The 23,026-nt window shown below is 48.8% G+C and overlaps 1 protein-coding gene and 2 long non-coding RNA genes across 5 annotated transcripts in view; 2 read left to right on the forward strand and 1 right to left on the reverse strand.

The window, feature by feature from the left end:
• LOC309368344 overlaps window positions 1–23,026 on the reverse strand; it is a 313,140-nt gene that overhangs the window by 133,532 nt on the left and 156,582 nt on the right. For all 3 annotated transcript variants that reach the window (XR_014167708.1, XR_014167709.1, XR_014167710.1), the window contains exon 3: window positions 12,184–12,349. This is a non-coding gene — a long non-coding RNA (uncharacterized lncRNA). The remainder of the gene's footprint in view (window positions 1–12,183; window positions 12,350–23,026) is intronic.
• The window catches only part of LOC309368347, a 49,004-nt gene that overhangs the window by 2,178 nt on the left and 23,800 nt on the right, over window positions 1–23,026 (forward strand). The gene's annotated exons all lie outside the window — the stretch shown is intronic.
• SOX1 (SRY-box transcription factor 1) lies at window positions 12,358–15,816 on the forward strand. Its single transcript, XM_081908248.1, has one exon. It carries the CDS (start codon window positions 13,320–13,322, stop codon window positions 14,493–14,495), a length of 1,176 nt encoding a protein of 391 aa, XP_081764374.1. The 5' UTR covers window positions 12,358–13,319; the 3' UTR covers window positions 14,496–15,816.

Below are 23,026 nucleotides of genomic sequence, written 5' to 3' on the forward strand. Positions count from 1 at the left end.
CCCAGTTCGGTTCCCGATAATCGAACTGTCTTGAAACCCAGAGCAAGTGGAGCCCGGCGTTCTCGAGGCCCTCTGGGCGGAAGCGACCTTCCTAGCTACACAGAGCTCTTCATCAAGAAGAATGGAAAGCAGAGCTCTGCGTAACTCTAAAGCTGGCACGCAGCGTTTCCAAACCTATTTGTTTATACGTGTGTACTTCGCCTCATCCATTTTACTCGAGGCGGGTTATAGTCCAAAAAAAGGGGGGAGGGAGCACTGGAACAACATAGACTTTTACTGTGCTGTATTTCTTGTGCTGCGACCCCATCGCAGCTGAGGTTGCATTTTTACCGCCACTTCTTTGCGGATAAGGAGGGCCGATGAACCCCGCGGGGTTTGGTTCTAGGTAAACATACCTGCGCTTAGGCTGTCACCCTCTGAACTAAAGGTGTTGGGTAAGCCATGCCCAACTCCGCCTCAGTCCCGGATTCTCTGGACGTCCGAAGCGTGTCTTGCCAACGGTATGGCGGAAATCGGATAGCAAGGAGTTCGCATCACGTAGCCTCATAAGGGCTATTCCTCCGAAAGCTACTTTCACACGTGAATGGTTCCGCGGTGTCACTAGGTGAGGTGTCTTGGGGCCAAATCCCGGAACAAACTCAACATTAAATAATTCGAGGAGAGAATCCTGAGAGGGAACAGAAGTGGAAGAGGGAAAGAGTTTGCTACCCCTCCCCTATCTCGCGTGGACACACGCACACCCCTCCCCTGTCTTGCTCTACCAGAAGCCTAAGAACCATTTAGGGCATCAATGTATACAAAATAACTTTTTTTTTAAGGGAGTATTTGCAAAAAATTGTTTAGGTTGCGCATCCCGTAGATGCTGGTTGCGGGCTTAATTTTAAAACGAAAAAAACAACCCACCGCGCCCAAAGGAAGTTCGCTGAATTGAAGTGCAGAAAAAGTAGCAACATTCCTTCATAAAAATTGATTTGGAAAAGGACTGGATCCGTGATGTGAATAATCTTGGGTGGGTGGGTGTGTAGCTGAATATATCCTAAGTGAGTAGCTTAAAGAGAGAGGTAGAAAACAGGAGGACGAGAGAGATTGTACTATATGGCTTTCCGTACATCTCTCCTGCAACCCTTTCTGGGCTCTGCCTTTCGATTTCAACGAGCTCAGAAGGACTCGGAAGGTCAAGTGTCATTGCCACGGTATGATGTCCCCGAAAACAACCGCCCTCCGAACCACCCACCCTCACTATAATTCGATACACACACACACGGACCGAAAATGGAGAGAAGGGGGCATCGGGGTGAGCTACAGAGCCCGGTGGCCCAGGCATCTATCCGAGCCACAGTCTCAGTGGAGTAGCACTCTCATTTTCTGCGAAAAGCCTGTCTTCCCCGCCCGGCGGGGCTCGGAGGACCGAGGGATGAGTTACAGGAAAGTTATAGGACGAGCAACTAACTCGAAGAATAAGCTTCCAAAAACAGTCGCAGCAGAAAGTTTAAGCATGCCCAAAAAACATAGCCCAGATTATTATTATTATTATTATTATTATTATTATTATTATTATTATTATTAATAATAATAATAATTTCCTACTATGTCTGATCAACCTCCAGCTTATACCAAGACTAGGATAACAATCTCCTTCAACCCTGATCTTAAAGAAAACAGGATTCACTCCCTAGAACTCGACTCCTGCTCGTAAAAGGAGAGGTTAACGGCATTAAATGGCGCAGAGGTGGGGTGTATTCCCCTCTGCGCATAATGAAACGTCCAGAAACAGCATTTGGGAGATTATTTAGATGTCTCGCCTTGTTTGCTGTTTTTCGAAGTAATTTGGGGGATGCGGCTGCGTGACTGGAAACCGTGTCAAAGTGATGTTTTAATCTCATAGAAAAGTGTATTAAAGGACAAGATGTAATTTATGGAAGATGCTCCGATGGGGGGAAAAAGAGAGATTGGAGTGGATGATCCTCCGCTCTCCGGTGAACCCCGTGTCAGATGTATATTGAAGCCTGGGTGGTTAATCTAATTTGCAATAACAGGGAATGGCTTGGAAGCGGGAAGGGGCGGTGGGAGAGGGGGGCAGCGGCGAGGAGTTAGCCCACTTCTCCTGCCTTCAGTCGGAGGTTTTTCCTTATCAGTTTGTCTTGACTGGACTTTGATGGTGGGGTGTCTTTTCTACTTTGAGGGGCCGGCCAGGCAGGCTACAGAAATGCGGTTCGATGGCACCTCGTGCGAGGCATCAGTGCTCGAAATTGCCCTGGCATTTCCTTACAAAGCAGTGGTCGTGTCTCATCCTTGAGAACGGGACGCAATAACCGTCCTTTAAAAAGTACCCGGCTTTTTTTGTTTTGTTCTTTTTACAATATAGTTGTTGTTTTCTTAATTTTCCTACTCAAGGCGTGCCATCCTATGAGAGCCTGAAACATTTAATGTCACAACAATATCGTTGCAGCAGGGTGGGGGTATGGAATCCTATAAATCACTATATATATATATTATTCTGCTCATGTTATTATTATTATTAGTCTTAAAGGTGGTGGTGTTTTTCTGATCAGTCAGAGCTTAGAAAGCATTACTGATTGGGCTGTAGAGGGTGTGTGTTTTTTTGGTTGGGGGGGGGGAGGTGGAATCCGGAATTAGCCACGGCTCTTTCTAAGCAATTCTGGTCCTCTCCTATTATACGTGTATCCCTTTAACAACACAAAGACTCAAAAATTACAACTCTTGAGGAATGTTTCTTTTTTTTTTAAGGTGCATTCAGACTGTTAATTACAGGGGTTTGTGTCAATGGAACTTTATCAATGACCCGTTTAATTCTGCTGTAATTACTGACAAAATAAGACAAGGATGGATCACAATAGAGAATATTTCTCTTTCAAAACAATATTGTGCCGGGAGTCTAGTTAAGGCATAATATAAACAAACAGCTTATAAAAGGCTCTCTCCCTGACAAAGCGTGACGAAAGGGTGTGCTCCAACCTTGCAGGGGGAACTTGCATTCCAGGACGCCCATTGGAAGGTTCAGGCCTGGTTACACGTGCTGAGCACACCGCTCCCAGAACAGGGGAAGAGCTTCTGCAAAAAGCGCCAGGCTTGTCCTCTTCCCAACTTCCCAGCAATTCCGCCTCTTCAAACGGGAGGCTGAGAGAGCGGCGGGCGCCGGGCCCCCGAGAAGAACGGGGCCCTTTGTGCGCAGAGATCGCCAACTTCGTTCTCTGCCATAATTGCGGCTCAAAATACGGGTTGTAATGTAGCCATTTATATTCGTGCAACGAAAACCACCGTTGTAGCCTTGCTTGTCTTTTCTAATGTTAACGTGCCAAGCAGAATTGGAGGCAGTGGGAACAGCCGCTCCTTAGCCAGTCGCTCTCAAGCTGCCCCAGAATGTATGGAAAATAGATTTTTATCCGAATTGCGGGTGGTTGGGAGGGAAGTGTATCAGCTGGCTCGACAACATCTAAACATCGGCTGGTTGTTTTTATTACAGGGCAGAAAGCACAAATCCATGTGTGCTACTAGACAGCATTCCTCTGGATATTGTAATTAGATTCATAGGTTCATCTAAAACTGTTTTTGTCCTTGTTGTTAATTTCGCCTCAATGTAGCGGGCAGGTCTTTAATTATTTTTAGTCCCGAACGAGGGGTTTAGGAAGGAAAGTCAGCGCCCCTTCGCCCTCTTTGGCGATTAATAATAATTTCTAAAATGCAAAAAGAATCCGCAGCTGAATTTAGTCTCTACGAAAAGGGAAACTGATCTTGAACCAATTCCAGTTTCCACAGGCGTGGGCACTTCCTTTCCGATGCGCCCAAGTTCGTATTCCCTCAAATGTGAGGTTATTTATATACACTCGCTTTTCCTTCCTTTTGAAGGAGGAGACCAAACGCGTCGTTCGAGGGAACGCTTTCCCCTAGATTTCGGGGAGCAGAGATGTCAACTTCTCTTCAGCTGCGAGACATAGCAAGTCAGTTTTGTCGAGGGATAATGACAAAATGTGGGCAGACGACGTGGAGAAGCTGCTCTTCACATCTCGCTGATAGGCACGCGGGGTTGCATTTCAACCCCGGCGCGAAGAAAACAAACACCAATTGCAGGGACTTCGAGATCCTAGGAGAAAGATGTCCCGATATTGGGAGTGACCAGAATTTGGTCCTCCCGGTGACTCCATTTCGTCCTCGGGAACTTTCCAGGGGGCGGCACAGGGCAGGTTGGAGAGAAACATTTCCTGCGCGAAGTTTCAGCCCTTTCCTCTGCCTCCCCCCGCCCCGTTTCTATCCTTTCATTCATAAACCTGGTGGTAGCTATAGACGCGGCTTGAATATTATTGACGTCTCTTCCCTCAACTGCTCCCTCCGTTAACCCAATTACAGAATCCATCAAGAACTGTGTTGAATTATCTCTTTTCCATACAGTATCAGCATTAGCCTAATTAAAAGCTATAATGTCTGATATAATGATTAAATCGTTAGCTCTGCTGTAGGGAAGCAATATTTTGTTTTCCCTTCAATTAGAAGCTGATTGAGGTTTTTCAGAACAGGTCAGCTGTGAAATTTGAATTATATGTGTGAGCACTGTTCACAGGGGTGAGCCCCGACTCGAAAGCTCCAGAGATTCTCCAAACGCTTTCACCCAGTGAGCTGGGAAGCAACAACAACAACAACAACAACAACATTATAGCCGCTTTGCCTCGGGGGTGAGAGGGGGCTCAGGAATCTGCAGGAGAACCGTCAGAGTGGGAAGCCTTTGTGAAAGGTGAAAGGGAAAGAACAGGTTCACCTTCTGGAAAAGATTCCCAAATCACAAATAGCTTGTGAGTTTTGAAACTCTTCACTGAGAATGAGGATCACGACTGGCCCTGCTTGGATAGCGTTTGTCAACCCCCTAGGTCTTTTGCTAAGTGGATTAGAACACGCTTCTTAAAATGAAATTGAGAATTTGAGAAGACTCGCTTTGGGTTAACTTGGGGGAATTTGCGCGAGAGAGCGGAGAAAGCGCTCGGTCGGAAGTTGCAGTAGGGTAGGGTGGGGGAATCGGGGCAGGAGCCAGTGGGGAGCCAGTGGCGTGAAGCAGGGAGTCCTCAAACACCCTACCCCACCCCCTTTCCCCACTCCCCCCCTGCAGAATCCGGAGCCGAGGTGTAGCCAGCAGACGGCGATCGCAGCCTGCGCTGCCGAGCCCGGATCCCCCGTCCCTCGGCTCACTCGCAGCAGCCTCGGGTCGGGCGCTCCTTCTCCAGAAGGGTCTCCTCCTCTCCCCCCGTTTCCTCCTAGGGGACTTGCCGGTGCCTTTCCAGCGTGCGCAGCGCCAGCTCCTGGCTAGCCAAGGAAGCGCAAACGGCATTCCCCAGCTGGACGCGCTTTGCGCCGCAGTCCCCAAAAAGAAGCAGGCAAAGTCGGCGAGGTGGGAGAGGGGCGGGTGTGGAGAGTTTCCTTTGCGAGTCGTCGTCCTCCTGATCTCCCAGAAAACTTAAGAAATTAAGGTATCCTCAGACCAGCCTGGATCTCCCACCTTCGACGCACCTTGCTGCAGAATTTAATCGCAGAATTAGTTGACTCGTTCAGCCGCCAGCTGTCATGTTTAGGGGCCGTGCTGACCATACACGTGTGAAGCAGGCCTTGTATAATGTAGGCAATGTTCATTTGGAGAGCGAGCGAGCCTGTTTCTCAGAAGAAGAAAACAAACGGGGGGAGAGGGAATGAGGGGGGGATATTCCGTCTTTTTTCAGGCTGTTTTCCAGAAATGATCTTGACCATGAGATCTTGCCACCAAAGTGGCTCCAAGGGTACTCTGTGGGCTGGTTCACGAAAGGTGCAACTCACAAACCAGCAGTATCGCTAAAAGTTCCAGGGAAACGTAAGTAGGGCTACTCTGAGAACAATCCCGAATTTGATTGTTGGATTGGATTGATCTGGACCTAAAGGAGGCCTCCATTTCCGAGAGCAGTTTACTCGCAATGGACAGGATTTGCCCCGTGCCCAGGGCCAAACAAAATCACCGCCACCAAGCAATCCCCACAACGAGCTGGCTAGCCATTTCGGATGGAACTTTTTCTTGGAGTACCCACCAAATTCTGGTTTGAGCCACCAGAATTGTTCCGCCAGTGGATATTCTGTGCTCTTTTAGGGTTGTTGTTTTTAATGTACTTCTTTATTAAATGGTTGTGGGTTTTGCATCTTAATACTGTAAATGGCTCCCAGGCGCCTCTGGCTGCGTGAAGCGATATGTAAACCTAATAAACTAACACTAAATTAAACCAAACGGTCGTTTTCATCAGATAGGCACATCTGGCATAACATCACCTTACTTGGTTTTTTTAAAAAAAGAGAGAAAGAAAAGAAAAGAAACACTTTTTAAAGCATTCCTTTTAAAAAAGCGTATACAGTACTGCCTGGCTAGACACTGTAGGTTCCTAGAGGGATATTCTCCTTCGAGGTGGGAGAGGAGGCTCACCTGGCTGTACCCCCTAGTTGAAACTTTATAGGCTCTTTCACTGTGAAGAGGCCACACACTGGAAACAGCCAGGCGACACCACCGGCAAATGAACGCTTGCAGGTCACTCCCGAACCTCTTTGCATGCATCTAAACAAAAATATCTTCCCCACGAGACTTCTACTGGGTTGAGCCGCCAGGATTGATGGATTAGTCATGCAAGGTGGAAGGTTCCAGGACCGGACGGATCCTCACCGTGGTCAGTGGGGGATCACTCGGAGGGAGCTATGCACAGGATCGCAGCCTTGAAACTCAAGGTTGCACTCCTCCAGCTATAAACGGGTGGTCAGGCCCTTTCAGAGGTCTAGAGAGGCCCGAGTCACTTCCAGGTTTGAGTTGTAGTTCCAGATAGGTAGCCGTGTTGGTCTGCCATAGTCGAAACAAAATACTGTATAAAAAATTCCTTCTAGTAGCACGGTAGAGACCAACTAAGTTTGTTATTGGTATGAGCTTTCGTGTATCTGAAGAAGTGTGCATGCACACGAAAGCTCATACCAATAACACACTTAGTTGGTCTCCAAGGTGCTACTGGAAGGAATTGTTTTATTTTGTTTCGAGGTTTGAGCTGGTTAGAGCGCCGTGCTGATAATGAACAAGGCTGCAAGTTCGATCCCCGCATGGGACAGCTGCCTATCTCTGAATGGCAAGGAGTTTGGACTAGGGTGATCCACAGAGTCCCTTCCATCTCTACAATTCCATGATTCTGTGATAATAAAAACAAAGATGGCAGCAACGGGAAAAAGCACCCAAAACAGAGCGAAACCTCAGAGATAACCAGCACCTGCTTTTCAAGCTGAGAAAGTGTGTGTCGCATTTTGGTCCAATGTGCATAAACGTAAGTTGTGAAACTTACCCAAAATTTAACGTGCCTAAATCTGAGGCCACCTTTGAGCTTAAGGTCCTGGGCCAAATGGCCCTACACACACACACACACACACACACACACACACACGGTTGTGCGGATGGTGTGGACCACTTTTCTACAGGAGCAAGTTACACTGCTTCCAAGGCAGGTCTAAAGACTGCCATGCATTCCATGCCATGTCCATGCATTCGGATCTTGCCCGTGCAGGGATCTGGGCACCAGGTGCCAAACCACACCGGCTGCCTACTTGGCACGCGCAAGAGTTGTCAGTCCCCTGCCGCTTAGCAAAAAGACATGTGCAGCCATCCAAGGTGAGCGCTGCTAGCCTTGGCCCCGTGGTAGCCTCTACCACGCCAAAGGTTTTGACTGCCAGCATTGGAAAGTTGGTTGATATGTTATTTAAGAGTTTAAATTGACTCAAAAGGCAACCTGGGGGTAATGCCAGGTATCCGTATTGATAAACGAATGGCCGAATTCTGCAGCCTGGTCGCATGCATGCATGCTTACTCAAGAGTATGTTCCGTGCTTTTTAATAATATTTTTCGAAGCATATGAGCCAACTCCTAGGGCCCCCAATAAAATATTTGAGGGGGCTAAGCCCCCCCAAAATTTCATGGGCATTCAGATGTGTGTGTGCCGCATCCTGTGACAGATTTTGCAAGGCGGTGCTTACCTGCCGCCGCGCCCCCCCCCCCCATTTATTATTCTAGTTGGCACCCTTGTTTCGAAGTAAATGCTCAGGGAATGGCCATTTTACACGAAGCAGCCAGATAACAGGCAGTTTGGCTTCGCTCTGTCAGTAACTTTTCGGGTCTCAGTTTCTCGTCTGTAAAACGGGAAGGGCGGCTGTCTCACAACCTCATGAGCCTGTTGTGAGGATCAATGAGAGACGCACTTTGCTCAATAAACAGGTTGTGGGCATGTTTATTCGGAAGTTAAGCCCAGTTTATTGAGCGAGTTTACTTCCAAGACTGTGTGGGTTAGATTGGACTCCGTCCTGTATCGCTTTACATTGATGGAATGAGTGGGTGTTTGCATCGACGACATTGGCTTCATTGCCCCATAAATGCACTCAATATTTTCTAAACAATTACTATTATTATTTATTACACAACTTCTACACCAATTGCCCAGAGAGGACAAGCCTTTCAGTGAGTAACGACAGAGACAGACGGCTACTTAGAAATCCTGTTCTATATTTATTGCTGCATTTCTCAAGTCAAATCTTAGGCAATCTGTCTGTAATTGGCTACCGAAGTTCAAAAGTAGGAAAAAATATTTTCCACTCCTTAGTTAGCTGTTCGTTTGATTCAAATCTCTTCCAGCGGACACGTACACACGTTTCAAGAGGGCCAGTAGCATCTCTGCCCTGACCACACTGGTCTAATATGGTTCCCACCAGACTTGATCTCAGGATGCTTCGAATCAACGTCTTGAGGACTTCTCCATGCCCCATTTTAGGCAGTGGCAGTAGCCAGTTCAATAGCGACATTTTAAAAACAACAACCACACTTAGTGGCACCTTGTGTTAAATACTCCGCGACCCTGGAGTGCCCTCTGCACTAGAGTGGCATTTGACTGCAGAGGATAAACTTCAGCGCCTCATCGATCTTCTAAGCCATCGCGTGTAAATCTAGATCTTGTTCTCTTTGAAGTGGTTTTGGCCTTGCAGGCTGGTCCACGGTCACCCAATGAACCTCATGACTGAGTGGGGATTTGAACCCAGATTTCCAAGGTCCTAGTCTACTACACCACGCTATACCTAAGGGGGCCTGCCCCATACCTTTAGTGTGTAAGGGGGAAGACGTGTGCCAGGTCTTATTCCGAGAGTTGTTTTTTTCTTTTCTTTAGCTTCAGATATTGATTTTTAAACGCCATAACCTGGTTAGCAGTTTCTGAGCCCACGGATGGCCTCGATTCTACTGTGGATGTAGACCGGTGTTAACAGCGTTAGGGAATGAGTTCGCAGTTATTTCATGTTTCTGTATATTCTGTATTGTTCCATTTTCCTTCTACTATTTTTAATTGTTGCTTTTTACTGTGGACCTCCTCGGTGAGAGAGGAGAGAGAAAGCGCAGTCGCCTGCCAATCAGATGTTGCGCTACGTCCAAGGTCTGTACTCTTGCATCTGATGAAGTAGACTGTTGCCCAGGAAAGCTAATACCTCAAGAGAACCTGCCATAGCGTCCAGTCGTGTGAAATGAAGATGACAGGCAGCATGAAAGGATGGCCGTAGGCATTATAAGAGAAGCCCTTTAAAGTTGAAACATTTTGCAGAAGAAATGGGCGGGGAAGAGAGATTGGACGGGCGCAGCCCTGGGGATTAGTTAACGTGTCATTCTATGAAAAGGAGTCAAGAGGGTGTCTTGGTCTATTACCTTTTGCTGGTGATTTGGTTATTACGCGTTTGGAATATTTACTGGTATATAAAGTAACTGCGACTGATTTAATTGCAGTCTCTTACCACGCTTGGAAGCATAACATATCAATGCATTTCTGATAGCCCTGTTGCAGCAAAGACAACGCAGTCGGGTTGTTGACTTCTTGAAATAAACACCCAACAAATCCTAACAAATGTATTGTGGCATGGATTAGAGTCCACTTCACAAGATGCATCTTCAGTTAAGTTATCATCAGTTGGCAGGTCAACTTAAATACATGATAGGGGAAAATAAAGAATAAAGAGGGTGCGGGGGAAACATTGAAAACTGTGGAGTCAAGGGAAAAGTGCAGTTTACCCTATTCAACGGAAGTATCTTCTTAAGGTTCTATTTTCAATTCAAGCGTTGTTTGTTATACAATTCTGGTTTAGAGTGAGGGGGCCAGAAGTTCTCAAAAGTCAACAGAGGTGAAGAAACATATTCAGATGAGGCAGAATGACCTCCCTAGCTACATATATTTCAAGAGCTTGCCGTGGAGTCCTAAAGCTTATCTATTCTGGAAGGATATATACTGTACATGAATCAGTTCCAAAAGCGGGGGAAATGTGTGGCAGAAATATAAACTGATCTCTTTAAGTCCTGCCCCCTATTTCAGGCAGGCACTAGAAAGTAAGACCCACAGAGTTATCTCCACTGGAATTTCCTTCCAAGATCAGGACAGTCCCCTTTACATGGCATGTAAGCTGGAGGGCTTTGTTGATTGAGACTGGGCGCCTGGAAACTCATGAGTTTTTGTACAGATTTCTCATCAACTTCTGTAGGTACAATGCCTGTAATCTGAGCCACACATTAAGGTAAAGGGACCCCTGACCATTAGGTCCAGTCGTGGCCGACTCTGGGGTTGCAGCGCTCATCTCACTTTATTGGCCGAGGGAGCCGGCATATAGCTTCCAGGTCATGTGGCCAGCATGACTAAGCCACTTCGGGCGAACCAGAGCAGCGCACGGAAACGCCGTTTACCTTCCCGCAGGAGCGGTACCTATTTATCTACTTGCATTGTGTGCTTTCGAACTGCTAGGTTGGCACACATTACAAGGAAGCAAATTCTATTGACATCTACAGGAAAGAACTTCTGTTCCAAGCATTGTGCTAGGATATGGGGCGTCAGTTCTCCATTCTTAAAACAATCTTCACTACTTGGAGACCTGTCTCCTACTGGGAAGTTGAGAAATCTTGACCAAGAAGTACACAAACGAGCATTACGTTTCTTAAACACCCCCGTTCCTTTAGTATCTTTCTTAAACACCCCGTTCCAAAATTGCCCAATGGTTAACCACACTGATGTCCGTGGGACATAAATGACAATAAATATTCTTAGTTAGGCTTCAACCTCTAGGTCCTTCCTTGGGAATGGGGCCAGCTGAACTCACCTGAATAACCATGCGTAGCACCGACCTGAATGTTTCATAGTGTAGTTTCAAAGCAGCTTATACTACATTTTATAAATAAATGCCTACTACATTTTATAAATAGTGATTTCAGATTTTAAACTTGACACACACACCCATCCTAAACATATTCAATTGAAAGAATTTCCAGAGAGGTAACCCTGTTATATATTGCAAAACACCAAGGACAAGTTTTGTGGCACCTTAAAAATTGCCCAACATTGTCTCATGACTCACGAAACTTTATGCCACGATAAATCTTTAAGATACCATAAGTCATTGTTGATACTACTTCAAAGTAGAGTCCCACTGATCTCAACAGAACTTTCTTCCAAGTGAGCTAAGATCGGAGAGTCTTTTTGGTGAGATTCTTACACACAGATAAAGATATGATAAATATTGAGGGCTTATTAAAATGTTGCCCTTCCCAACACCCGCCCAGAAAACACCTGCGCGTCAAAATACACTAGCAGAAAATAATATTCCTTCTCAGCAAGCACAAAAGGCATAGGAAACAAACAAAAAAAGTTCCGTACAGGAAAGGAAGAGAAGAAGCAGAAAGGCAATTTTACAAGGTTGAAAAAGTCCAGTAGCTTAAAAACTAAATAACTTCTGCCGGTCCCAAAAACGTCTGTCGCTGCTGCTATTCCCTCCCCCGAAATGAATTCTTTGCAGCTAAACACGCCACGGTTCCAGAAGATCAGGCGGACACCAGGGTGCGCGCAATTTAAATTCAAATAATCTTTTTGGGGTGAAGCGCATCTTGAACCGGTTCGAATTGGCATATATATGCCCTCGGAATTTTATTTTATTTTTCTCCGTTACGGCCTTTGCTTCCTAGTAGACGCTTAGTTCGGTTCGGGTTATTTTATTATTTATCCGCGTTCCTGGTGGCTGTGTGTGACCCCTTTCGTGGCCCCTCCCCGAAGGCTCCCCATCCCCGCCCTGCTCCCCCCCCCCGCCTCGCCCTTCCCCGCCAGTTCCATAATAGTTTGTACTTCTCACCTCCGGACGTCACTCCTCAGTGCGCCATGCAAATAATCCCCCGCCGGCGCGCTCCGATTGGCCAAGGCAAACTAATTTAATCCCCGTTCGGTGCGCGGTGTATGGCTGCTGGGCTCTTCTCTCGTGGTATCTCTCGGCTGCTCCTCCTTTCCCGATTCCTCCCGGGCTAGAGGAGGGAAACCACAGAGAACAAATTACTGTGCAAGTTCTGCTGCCTGCCTGGGAGCTCTTGGCTTCCCCCTCCCCTCGCTCTCGCACCCCCTCCCGCGCGTCCTTACTATTTTCTTCCTTTTTCCCTCCCTCCCCCCTCCTCCTCCTCCCTCTTTTTCTTGTGATTTAATTACTCCTTTCTTTTATTTCCCCCTCCCGCTTTTTTTTTTTACGCGTGGTGGAGGCGGCAGAGGGGGAGGGGGATTTCCTGTCTCTTCGCCTCTGTTCACTTGGGACCAGCGGATGCGAGTCACACACGCTCCCTCCCTCAACTCTCTCTCTCTCTCTCTTTCGCTGTGGAAGTTAGCGGAGAGAGGGGGGGCGTGCATTAGATCACTTCAGCCGCCGCGAGAAGGAGGGGAGCGCGGCTGCCTGCGTGTGCGCGTGTGAGTGTGCGGGAGAGGGAGAGAGGCGCGCGTGTGCTGAGCCGAGGACGCAGGAGAGCGACGAGAGAGCCCGGGCGCGCACTTCCCCGCCATCTCCTCGCCAAAGTGGATCGGCCAGACTTTCTTCGCCGGCGCCGTCTTCCGCTTCTTCCCCCCGAGCCTCCGCCCGGCACCTGTTTGAGCCGCTTTTGAATCCAGCTGGACGAGAAAGCGGAGCGCAACACTCTTGGAGAGGGAGAAAGTTTTGCCCGCCCGAGGAGATTCCCGCGCGCGCGCTTTCGCGCTTTCCTCTCTGAGCGCAAGAAGAAAACAACTTTCTCCCCCACCCAACCCCAGCACCACCACCACCCCTCCTCACTCTCGACCGTCGTGGTGAACTCTTATATAATTTACTTCTCCTCGGCACCTCCTCTTTCCCGCCCGGACTCGTCCTCCTGGTCGGTTCCCGCTCGTGCGCTCTCCTCGGCGCGCCGCTTCTTCGCCTTCCTGCGCTCTATGTTTTGACGCTGTGGAGCCTGGTGGCCCCCGAAAGCTGCGCGAATGTATAGCATGATGATGGAGACGGACATGCACTCCCCCGGCGGAGCCCAGGTCACCACCAACCTCTCGGGCCAAACCGGAGCCGGGGGAGGAGGAGGAGGTGGAGGAGGCGGCGGCGGGGGCCCCAAGGCTAACCAAGACCGGGTCAAGAGGCCCATGAACGCCTTCATGGTTTGGTCTCGGGGCCAGCGCCGGAAGATGGCCCAGGAAAACCCCAAGATGCACAACTCGGAGATCTCCAAGCGCCTGGGCGCCGAGTGGAAAGTCATGTCGGAGGCCGAGAAGAGACCCTTCATCGACGAGGCCAAGAGGCTGCGGGCGCTGCACATGAAGGAGCACCCGGATTATAAATACCGGCCCAGGAGGAAAACCAAGACTCTGCTCAAGAAGGACAAGTACTCGCTGGCCGGAGGGCTGCTGGGCGCCGGCGGCCCCGGCGGAGGCCCTCCGGTAGCCATGGGCGTCGGCGTGAGCCCGGGCGGCGTGGGCCAGCGCTTGGAGAGCCCCGGCGGAGGCGGCCCCGGCGGCGGGGGAGGCGGCGGCGGCGGAGGCGGCGGCGGGGGCTACCCGCACATGAACGGCTGGGCCAACGGCGCGTACCCGGGCTCGGTGGCTGCGGCGGCGGCTGCGGCGGCGATGATGCAGGAGGCGCAGCTCGCCTACAGCCAGCACCCGGGCGGCGGCGCCCACCCGCACGCCCACGCGCACCACCCGCACCCGCACAACCCGCAGCCCATGCACCGCTACGACATGGGCGCCCTCCAGTACAGCCCCATCTCCAACTCGCAGGGCTACATGAGCGCCTCGCCGTCGGCCTACGGGGGCATCTCCTACGGCGCGCAACCCCACCAGAACTCGGCGGCGGCGGCGGCGGCTGCAGCCGCGGCAGCGGCGGCCGCCTCGTCCGGGGCGCTGGGCGCGCTCGGCTCCCTGGTCAAGTCCGAGCCCAGCGTCAGCCCGCCCGTCTCCTCGGCGCACTCGCGGGCCCCGTGCCCTGGGGACCTGCGAGAGATGATCAGTATGTACTTGCCCGGCGGAGAAGGAGGGGACCCGGCGGCGGCGGCGGCAGCCGCGGCGGCGGCCGCCGCTGCCCAGAGCCGCCTGCACTCCTTGCCACAGCACTATCAGAGCGCCAGCACGGGGGTCAACGGCACGGTGCCCTTGACGCACATCTGAGCCGAGGGGAGGAAGGGCGCACGGACGGACGGACGGACCAGCCAAGGGGCGCGGGGGCGCAGCGGAGGGTGTCGCGCTCTCTCTCCTGGGAGCCCCCTCGTCCCCCTCGCCACTGCTGCCCATCTTCCCAGACCCACCCCCCGCCGCCCCCTTCCTTTTGTACAGAACAACAAGAAAGAGAGAGGAGATGTTTTGATGACGTTGTAATAAGAATCATAATAATTATAATAACAAATATTCCTAATGGTGAGGATAATGAAGAGAGAAGGTAACAGATTGCTCTAATGCTGCCCCCCAGTCCCTCCCTCTCTACCCTAAGGACTAGTTTCTGAAACTGGGGGGGGGGGGAGTTGGGTTGTTATATTTTCCTTCTGTTGTTGTTGGGTTTTAGACAAACCGTCTGTGTTTTAACTGAGATTTTTTTTTTGTACAGTATTTATCATTCACCCAGGAGCCACAATGCGTTTATATTTGCTAAAGCGGGGGGAGGGCAAAAAAGACAGACAGACAGAACTATAATTGTTAATTATTCAAAGATCTAGGCGACGCCAACTTTTCTGCCACACAGAAGCACTAACTGGTCACTCTTTGAGCCGCTTCTTGTGAAGACTTTTTATTGCCTAAGGAAAGCAAAGATGTTGGGGAGAACTGTTCTCGTTTATAACACAGTACCAAGGGATGCAAATCCAAAACCACGCTTAAACTCTTCTTCTTTTTGTAGTTCTTACGAAGCGGGGTTCTTTATTTTTTTCTTATTTTGTTTATTTATAAAAGCATTTTTATTTTTTTGCAACCAGCAACAATATTCTGGATTTTGTAAATGTTTATTACGTCTGCATTTTTTTTCTTTTGTTAACTATTTTTTGTATTTTTTTTTCTTCTTGTAAATGCATTGTGGAATAATTTTAATTAATTTTAGGCGTTACAAGGGAATTCATAAATGTGTATATAGTTTACTAAAAAGGCGTTTCCGCTAAAAAAAGGAAAGCAAATAAAACTCTAAAGATGCGTTCGATTCTGAGTTATATCAATTTCAAAGTGAAAGTGCAACCAGTAAATCCAAAATGTACTAATTCATGGCATGCCTTAAAAACTAGAGATTGGAAATTGACTATATGTATAAATATAACGTGAAATATAATAAGATCAGCAACCACACAAATCCCTATTTGGGTTTAGACTTTTCACAGTTTCTGTGATCGCGAACAACAACAAAAAGGGGGAGAAAGTTTTTTTTTTAATGGTGTAGTTTTTGGATATTATTTTAATATCTGTTGAGTATTGTTAAGGAAGGCGACCGATTAAAATACTTTCCATAGCATTCCTTGTTTATTTTGTTTATTTCTGGCACTGGCTTATTGAAACATCTAGCTTACAGTACTAAGTTTTCTGTCTTAAGTTAGTGAAGCGGTTTTAAATAGGTTTGGACGGTTCTCTCCCCCTTCTTGGCCCTAAGGCTAGATATAACTCCAACATTACCGGACTCACCATGTTTAGGCTAGATACAATTATGATGCTGAATACTGATTAGACATAAAAACGACCAAAAACTGTTTCTGAACAAAGCCACAATTTTGGGCGGGTGGGGTGGGGTGGGGAGTCTATCTCTTGTCCCAGCACTGTCTTCTCTTCTTCGGAATACCAAGGAACCTTGTTTGAACCGTGAATGCTGTTACACTAAAATGATGCATTTGTTTGTACGGATATCCTAATGTTGTTTAATTGCATAGAAATTTGATTTAAAGTGACTTTCTCCGTTGCCTGATTCTGAAGTGGGAAGTCGATATTAAACTTGATATAACAGTAAAGACACAGTTTAGGCTACATTTTACAATTATTGTTTCAGCTTTTTTATTTATGGCTACTGAACGAAGGCGGGGGGGGGGGTTGGGGGGGAGAGGACTCTGTGAAGTCCAGAGCGGAAACAAAGCTTAGAGCAAAGCAAATGAGTAATTGGCTCCCTGTGTTCATTTATGTATATCAGTTGGCTGCAGCTCCCGAAAAAAACTTGCCCCGGAGCAGCCACCGTTGGTTTTCTTTGAAGTCCCTGGGCGTACTCCAGGTTACTCCAGAGTAAAACCACCCGCAGATGGCAGGCACTGCTCCTTACATGCTCCAAACACATTACCTGGAAGTAAGCTCCTTTGGTTTCAATGGATCTTTTATCGAAGTGATCTGTTAAGGCCTGTAGGCTGGGCTATTCGGTCTCTGCTAGAAATGGTTTATGGGGATTAACTTCCCCATTCTCAGCCTTCCATATTCCTTTGAATTACTCATCCTTGGAAGTGGTCGCCAACCTTCGTTCCCAAATAACCCTGTTGGTCTCTGTAATACAACTTATTCTTAGCCTTCCTTTCACCCCTTTTGATATTTTGCTAGGCCCTCTTTTCCTGGCTCCCTCGCTCTGCAGACCGGCGTCTGAAAGCTGGGTGGGAACCCTTGCCATGCTCTTTGGGCGAGTGTGTGGTTTGCTTGTATCAGATCCTGCCCTTTTACAGCAATCCAATCGATGTTGGACTTGTGCATTTTTCTCCCTCTCCCGCTCAATCTTTAATAAGGGGTTTGTCACAAAGGAAAATACCAGCAACCGGGCATCGGTGAAAAACCATACCCGTTTCTTCAATGCACATGCGCCCACAGATGTTGGCGAGGTGTGTGTGCCAATCCAAATTTCTATACATATATATGAAATGTGAATAATCCTTTATGGTTTCCAGTTACCACTCATTTAACTGGCTGTTCCCACACACAGAGGTCTGATTTTTGGAAATGTAATAAACCATCAGGTATTTGTGAAAGCTATCTGCGCTTCTCTTTGCATGCAAATAGCGCCAACAACTTTTCTGGAAGGAAGGGGGCGGGGGAGGGGGAGAGAGAGAAAGAGGCAGGAGGAGTACCAAAAGGACTTCACATTCTCTGTTGTGTTTGGGGAGAGGAGTTCTTAAAGTCATTTTGCTTGCCCCTTAACCCTCGGTGTCCTATTGCCTACAGCGCTACCATTAACTAACACCCACGTTCAAATGAACTGCAACAAAACTTTTCAAAATTTACTATTATTCTTGTTATTATTATAATAATTAGCAACACAGTCTAGGCGAAGTTAAAATGCGTTATATGTTCACTGGTTTAAGTGGTGAAGATTTAAACGTGTGCTTAACTCTCTCAATCAAATCAATGTCTTTGGTTAGATTGCGCCTCACTCCATAACCCAAAATCAGAATGATTATTATCCTCATTTAGTTGACTTTGTTCGGTGCTTTTGTTATTCTTATGTGCATGTATTTGCTTTGTTGTTTTTTCTTTCTGCGGAGAAGCAGGTCAAATAATAACCTTCACAAAACCTTGTTCAAAAAACCACAACGCAACCAGTTAAATGTAAGGGTTTTAATTTTATTTTATTTTTAAGAAGAAACCATTAGACCTCCTGGGAAGCCACATGCCTGAATAATTTAATATGCAAAACTACATAAAGTTTTAAACGATTTCCTGATTTAAATGCTTTATTTTTCATTTTGAGATAGGGAATTGTTCGCCCTCTGATTTGATCGTCGGATCTGCTTCTGGTGTATGGAAGATTTCATTTATACTGAACGCACCGTTTTCAATACTGCTTGGAGGTCATTCCAGATACACTTAGCAAAGTGTATAAGAGCGAAACACAGGATGGGGAATGGAGGGCTTGAGGGAACTGCTGGCCGGCCGCTTAGTATCCCTACATCTAGCCTTCGCACCCTCTCCCTCCAGGGTTTTGGGAAAAGCCAAAGCAACACCTAAACCCAGAACTTAAATCACAAAACGTTCGGCATTGACCTGCTGATTTGCGCTGGCTGCGGGTGGGCAACTCTGTTTCCGCCGAGTGCTTAGAACTGGCAACACCTCTCCCCCAAAACAAGCATCAAGTCTACTTTCAAGCATCCCTTCCCCCCAGCAGAGGAGGAGGAGGTCCAGCAAGGCCATGGACCACTGCGCATCCTGGGCCCTCCCTGGCCCTTTCAGATCTTATCTTGGCCAAGTGGGAGGCGGGAACACTCCGAGATCTGCTCAGAGAAGCGTGAAGGGCCGGCCCCAAGGCCTCGCGGGCCGCCACGCTCGCACAATGGGCCCCCAGGGGACGCCGTTGCGGTTGGGGGAGCAGTTTGGGGAGATGGCGGGGGCTGGTGGCAACCGATCTGCCCTTTCCCAGCTCTCTCGCCAAGCCGCATCGGGCCCCTGAGAAGAAGAACAAGAGGAGGAAGGAGAGGGGGCTGAATTCTGCGCGCAAGTGCCAGTTGTCTCTCGCTCCCCATTGCCATACCCTCCGCCAGGGGCAAGGAGGCCCACGGAGTTGCTCAGAGTCCAGATAAGTGGGAGCTCAAGAGTCCAGAAAAGGCGTCGGAAGGAAGCTGGCGTCGTGTGACACCAGGATTCCCCGGCGTGGCGTGATTTAGTGGGAGAAATCGGTTTACCTTATATAAGCGCTATTTTGTTTTATTACGCGCCAAGCCCCATTTCGCTTTAACTGATGAGCCTAGGAGGCACTTCTATTTTACTCTTCCTCCCAGAGTGTCCCCCACTTCACCCTACGCCTAATTCTTTCTTCCATCGCCTCGTTCTTTCTTGCTCACCGCTTAGGCTCTGGGAGTTTGTTATGTTGCAGTCACTTCTGCCCCACCAGCACCTGCTCGGGGAAGCAGGCGCCTCTGGGGAAAAAGAAACTCAGCTTATGGCGCAGTGAGATCTCCCTCCTCTTGCTTCTCTTTTTACCCGGGCGAGAGCCAGATAGGGACTGACTTGTAAGCCGCGCCAATAAGTTCGTTTTAGGGATTTCGAGGTGGACTTCGCCCCTTTCCTGGAGAAGCAGGCCTTTCCCTTTCCCTCCGGAGAACCATCCCTGTTTATCTAGCCATCCTGGACTTCCTGGACTGGGATTTTCCTCCCCTTTAACGCAGTGCTTCCCCTTCCTCCATTCCCCGCCGTCGGCATTTCAATTTTACCCTTCTAGGTATAATCGGTTTCGCGCGTCCCGGAGGTCTGGCCGGATGGGCGCACGTGTGAGCTCAGGCGTTGGGACTTGGGCACAAGGGGCGCAGGGGGAGGGGGAAGGACCCGATTGCTGATCATACAGCAACAGTTAGTTTCGAGAGAATCCCCCGGAAACTAAAGGACCTGAAGCTATGGCTTTCAATGGCACTGTAACAGCAATTAACTTTTGCTGGAAGCCGAGCATCTTTAACGCTGTGATCTAGGCAGCAGTTCACGTCGATTTAAGCGCTTCTCACTTGCATTCATTTTCTCCTCGGTATACAGAGGGTCCTTATGGCTCTTCCTCCTTTTCCTCATTTAGGTCTTTAAGTTCTCTCTCTCTCTCTCTCTCTCACACACACACACACACGGCGCGTTGCTTCAGGAACCAGAACCACACACCCAAGTATTTATTCCACTTTCGCCCTCCTCGCTTTTGTCCTGGACGGTTCTCCTCCGTTCCTCTTTAGTTACTCTTTTCTGCCTTGCACCTCCCCACTCGGGGTACATGCTTTAGTGTGGTTTAGTCACCCTGTAAAGATGAAGGTGGTTTTTTGTTTTCTTTAGGGACCCCTCGTTTTCTCCAGAGCACCTACAGAAACCAGGCCTTTCTTCTCGGGAGTGGTGAGGAGGAGCGCCCGCCTGGGCTCCCCGTGGCTGGACGGCGCCCCTGAAGCTGGTGGCGCGGAGCTCCTTCCCTTGGGTGTCACAGGAGCGGGTGGGGATGGAGGCCGTCCAAGTGGAGGGAAGCGGAGCGAATAGGAGAGGGGAGTCCTGCGCGGGGAGGGGAAGGGAGAGGCCAGAGTGTGTTTGGAGAGCGCGGGATTAAGCGAGGAAGAGAGCCCTGACCCCGGGATCAGCGGCTAGTCAAACCTATTTACAATCACCCGGCAGGAGAAGCGCTGATGGCTCCCGCTGCTGCCAGCGGCCTGCCCGGCAACAAGTGAAACCCGAGCGCCCTGCTGCGCTCGCCAGGGGACTGAGCCAGGAAGACCCAGGCCGGCTCTCTGGCGCGCTCGCTCCACCGGGAGGAGACGCCATGCCCTGGCGAGAAAGAGGCGCAGGCGTTCGGGCTGATGCCCTGCCTGGATGTGGCATGGAGGCGGCTGGTGCTTGGGAGCCCTGACTTGGAGTGGCAGCACCAATCTTATTCACGCAGAGCTAATTTCTGTGGCCCTTTCCAAGCTTTCTCTTTCGCCTGACCCCGAGAGCCGAGGGAGGGAGAGACATGGCCGAGCAGGGAATTCAAGACACGTTTCCCCTCTTCCAAGCACAACGAGGCTGAGCGCGAGTTCACACGTGCTATATGCCTCAAGGGTGGCTTGCAAGTGAGAAACAGGCTTCTCCTCTCATCAGACCCCACAGACCAGGTTGGGAAACCTGTAGCCCTCCAGATTGTTGGACTACCCCCCTCCGCCCGAATTGGTCGTGGGACCAACGACACCTAGGGGGGCACTGTATCCCCACCTCTGCCCCCGACACAGCCTGCCATCTCTGATTCAGCTGTGCTTGGGTCATTCTTCAGCAAGGAGGCTGCGCCTATTAATAGTTATCCCTCGAAGGCCACACGGCCGTCAAGACCTTGCACCTCTCGCCCTAGAATGTAAAACACATCGACACGAATGTATGTCCCGCATATAATGATATCACTCTCTAGAAATAGACAACAGTAGAGACATTAATAATAATAATAATAATAATAATAATAATAATAATAATAATAATAATAATAGGGCGAGGGCAGAAACATATCAGAGACTTTGGGAAGTTTCTATAATTGAAGGGTGGTCTTTGGCAAGTAATAACCTACCTTCCCCCCATATATAAATTTTATCTCTTTTATGTTCTGCTAGTCCTAGGCCCCCTATTTCAATAAGGCAGGAAATTTGGAGTGCGTGTGTCGGCGGGGAAGACATTTCCAGAAACGAAACAGTTCCCCTTAGGGGCTTAGCCAGGATTTTTTGGGGTGGGGGGAGGATTTTGTCGGAGGGGGGTTAGAGCCGAGCTATCCGCGACGGAATTGGTTAGTTAGTTATTTTTATTTGTTTACTTGGCCTTTAGGGGGGGCTTTCCCCTTGCACCCCCCTGGCTGCGTCCCTGGTTCCCTTGCCATTTGCGTCGAATAACCAGTGTGGTTGTCTTGGGGGAGGCCAGCGGGGATCTCTTGTCTGGGCACATGAGAAGGCTCCAAAGAGAGTCCAAATCGCTGGATCAAACAAGGCCAAAAAGTCGTAACAGAGGCTGCTGAAGCCTGGGTGGAATCTTCTGACAAACTCGCCAGTCCTGACCTCTGTCTGCCTCGTGTCATTTGGGCAGGCATCCCCGTGGAAGGGACAGTGTTTGCGGAGACTTTTCTCGCGCCAAAAGGGTGCGCAAAGAAGACCTCTCAGGCCTTCCTGCGCTTTTCTAGCGGCAAAGCGCGCCTCCGCTGTTCTTGCAGGACGCGCAGTGCCGGCAAGAAAGTGTAAGAAAGTGCCACTGCCGGCACTTGTTTCTCTGACACTTTTTTCCCCTTCAGGCTTATGCAACACCGAGCGTAGTTAAATTAACCCTTTTTACGCTCTTGAGCCCACCATTTGCCTTCAGGCAGTCCGGGTGGGGAAAGTGTTGTAAAATGGTGGGTGTCCCCTCCCTTCACACGCGTTCCTAAAACCAGTGATTACGAAGCTAGAACTAAGATGTCACAAATAATTTTTTTTCCTGAGGAAGCGTAGATAAAAGTGTAAGTTGGGTGCGTTTTGGTTTTTTTAAAAAATGTATGTCCTCTAGCTTAGTAGTAAAGGGTCAGGTGGCACCTTAAAGGCTACTTTTGTTATTACATAAGGGGAGCCAGAGACCATTTCAGATGGAATCCCTTCATAGTAATTCCACTTTTTGATGCCTCCAACTGGCATATTTTTCAATAATCTGTTGCTCTGGGTGGCAGGCTGACTCTCTACACAAACCTTGTAGGTCTCTGCTTAAATGAACACCATCTGAGAGGGTAATGATGGTCCTGCAGGCAAAATTACATTCTCAAGTACCGGGTTGTTGTGGTTTTTGTTTGGGGGGGGGGGACCAGGCTGAGGAAGTGAGGAAATTCCCTCTTCCTATTGCAGCCATCTTCTCTTCCAAGGATGGCAAATCATGATTTATGGTGGGCGCTACAATATTTATTTACGGTATTTACTATCTATGAATAGGCTGCCAATAACACACTTCTCTAGGTGGCTGACTAGAAATAAAAGAACACAAATACAATATGAAAACACAAGTACTGTATATAAAACAAAACAAAAAATGCAGCATAAGAACAAACCAACCAAAACCTTTCCTTTTCCAGCAGAGGATTAAAGATGAAACCTGTTAGCAGCAGAAATAAACAAGAAAGCACCAACTAAATATTGAGAACCCAGATGTTAATATCACAGGTTATTTAAAAGGCCTGAGTGGCTAAAAGGCTGCAAAAATACAATATGGAGGAGAGTATGTCTCTTTGGGGAGACGATTCCATGAGAGGGGTGTCACCACTGAGAAGGCCCTCACCCCAT

Source organism: Podarcis melisellensis (genome assembly GCF_964234715.1).
Source record: "Podarcis melisellensis genome assembly, chromosome: 4".
NCBI lineage: Eukaryota > Metazoa > Chordata > Lepidosauria > Squamata > Lacertidae > Podarcis > Podarcis melisellensis.

What these genes read in the sequence shown, in the direction of transcription:
- SOX1 (XM_081908248.1), top strand. Translation starts at nt 13,320, where the DNA reads ATGTATAGCATGATGATGGAGACGGACATGCACTCCCCCGGCGGAGCC.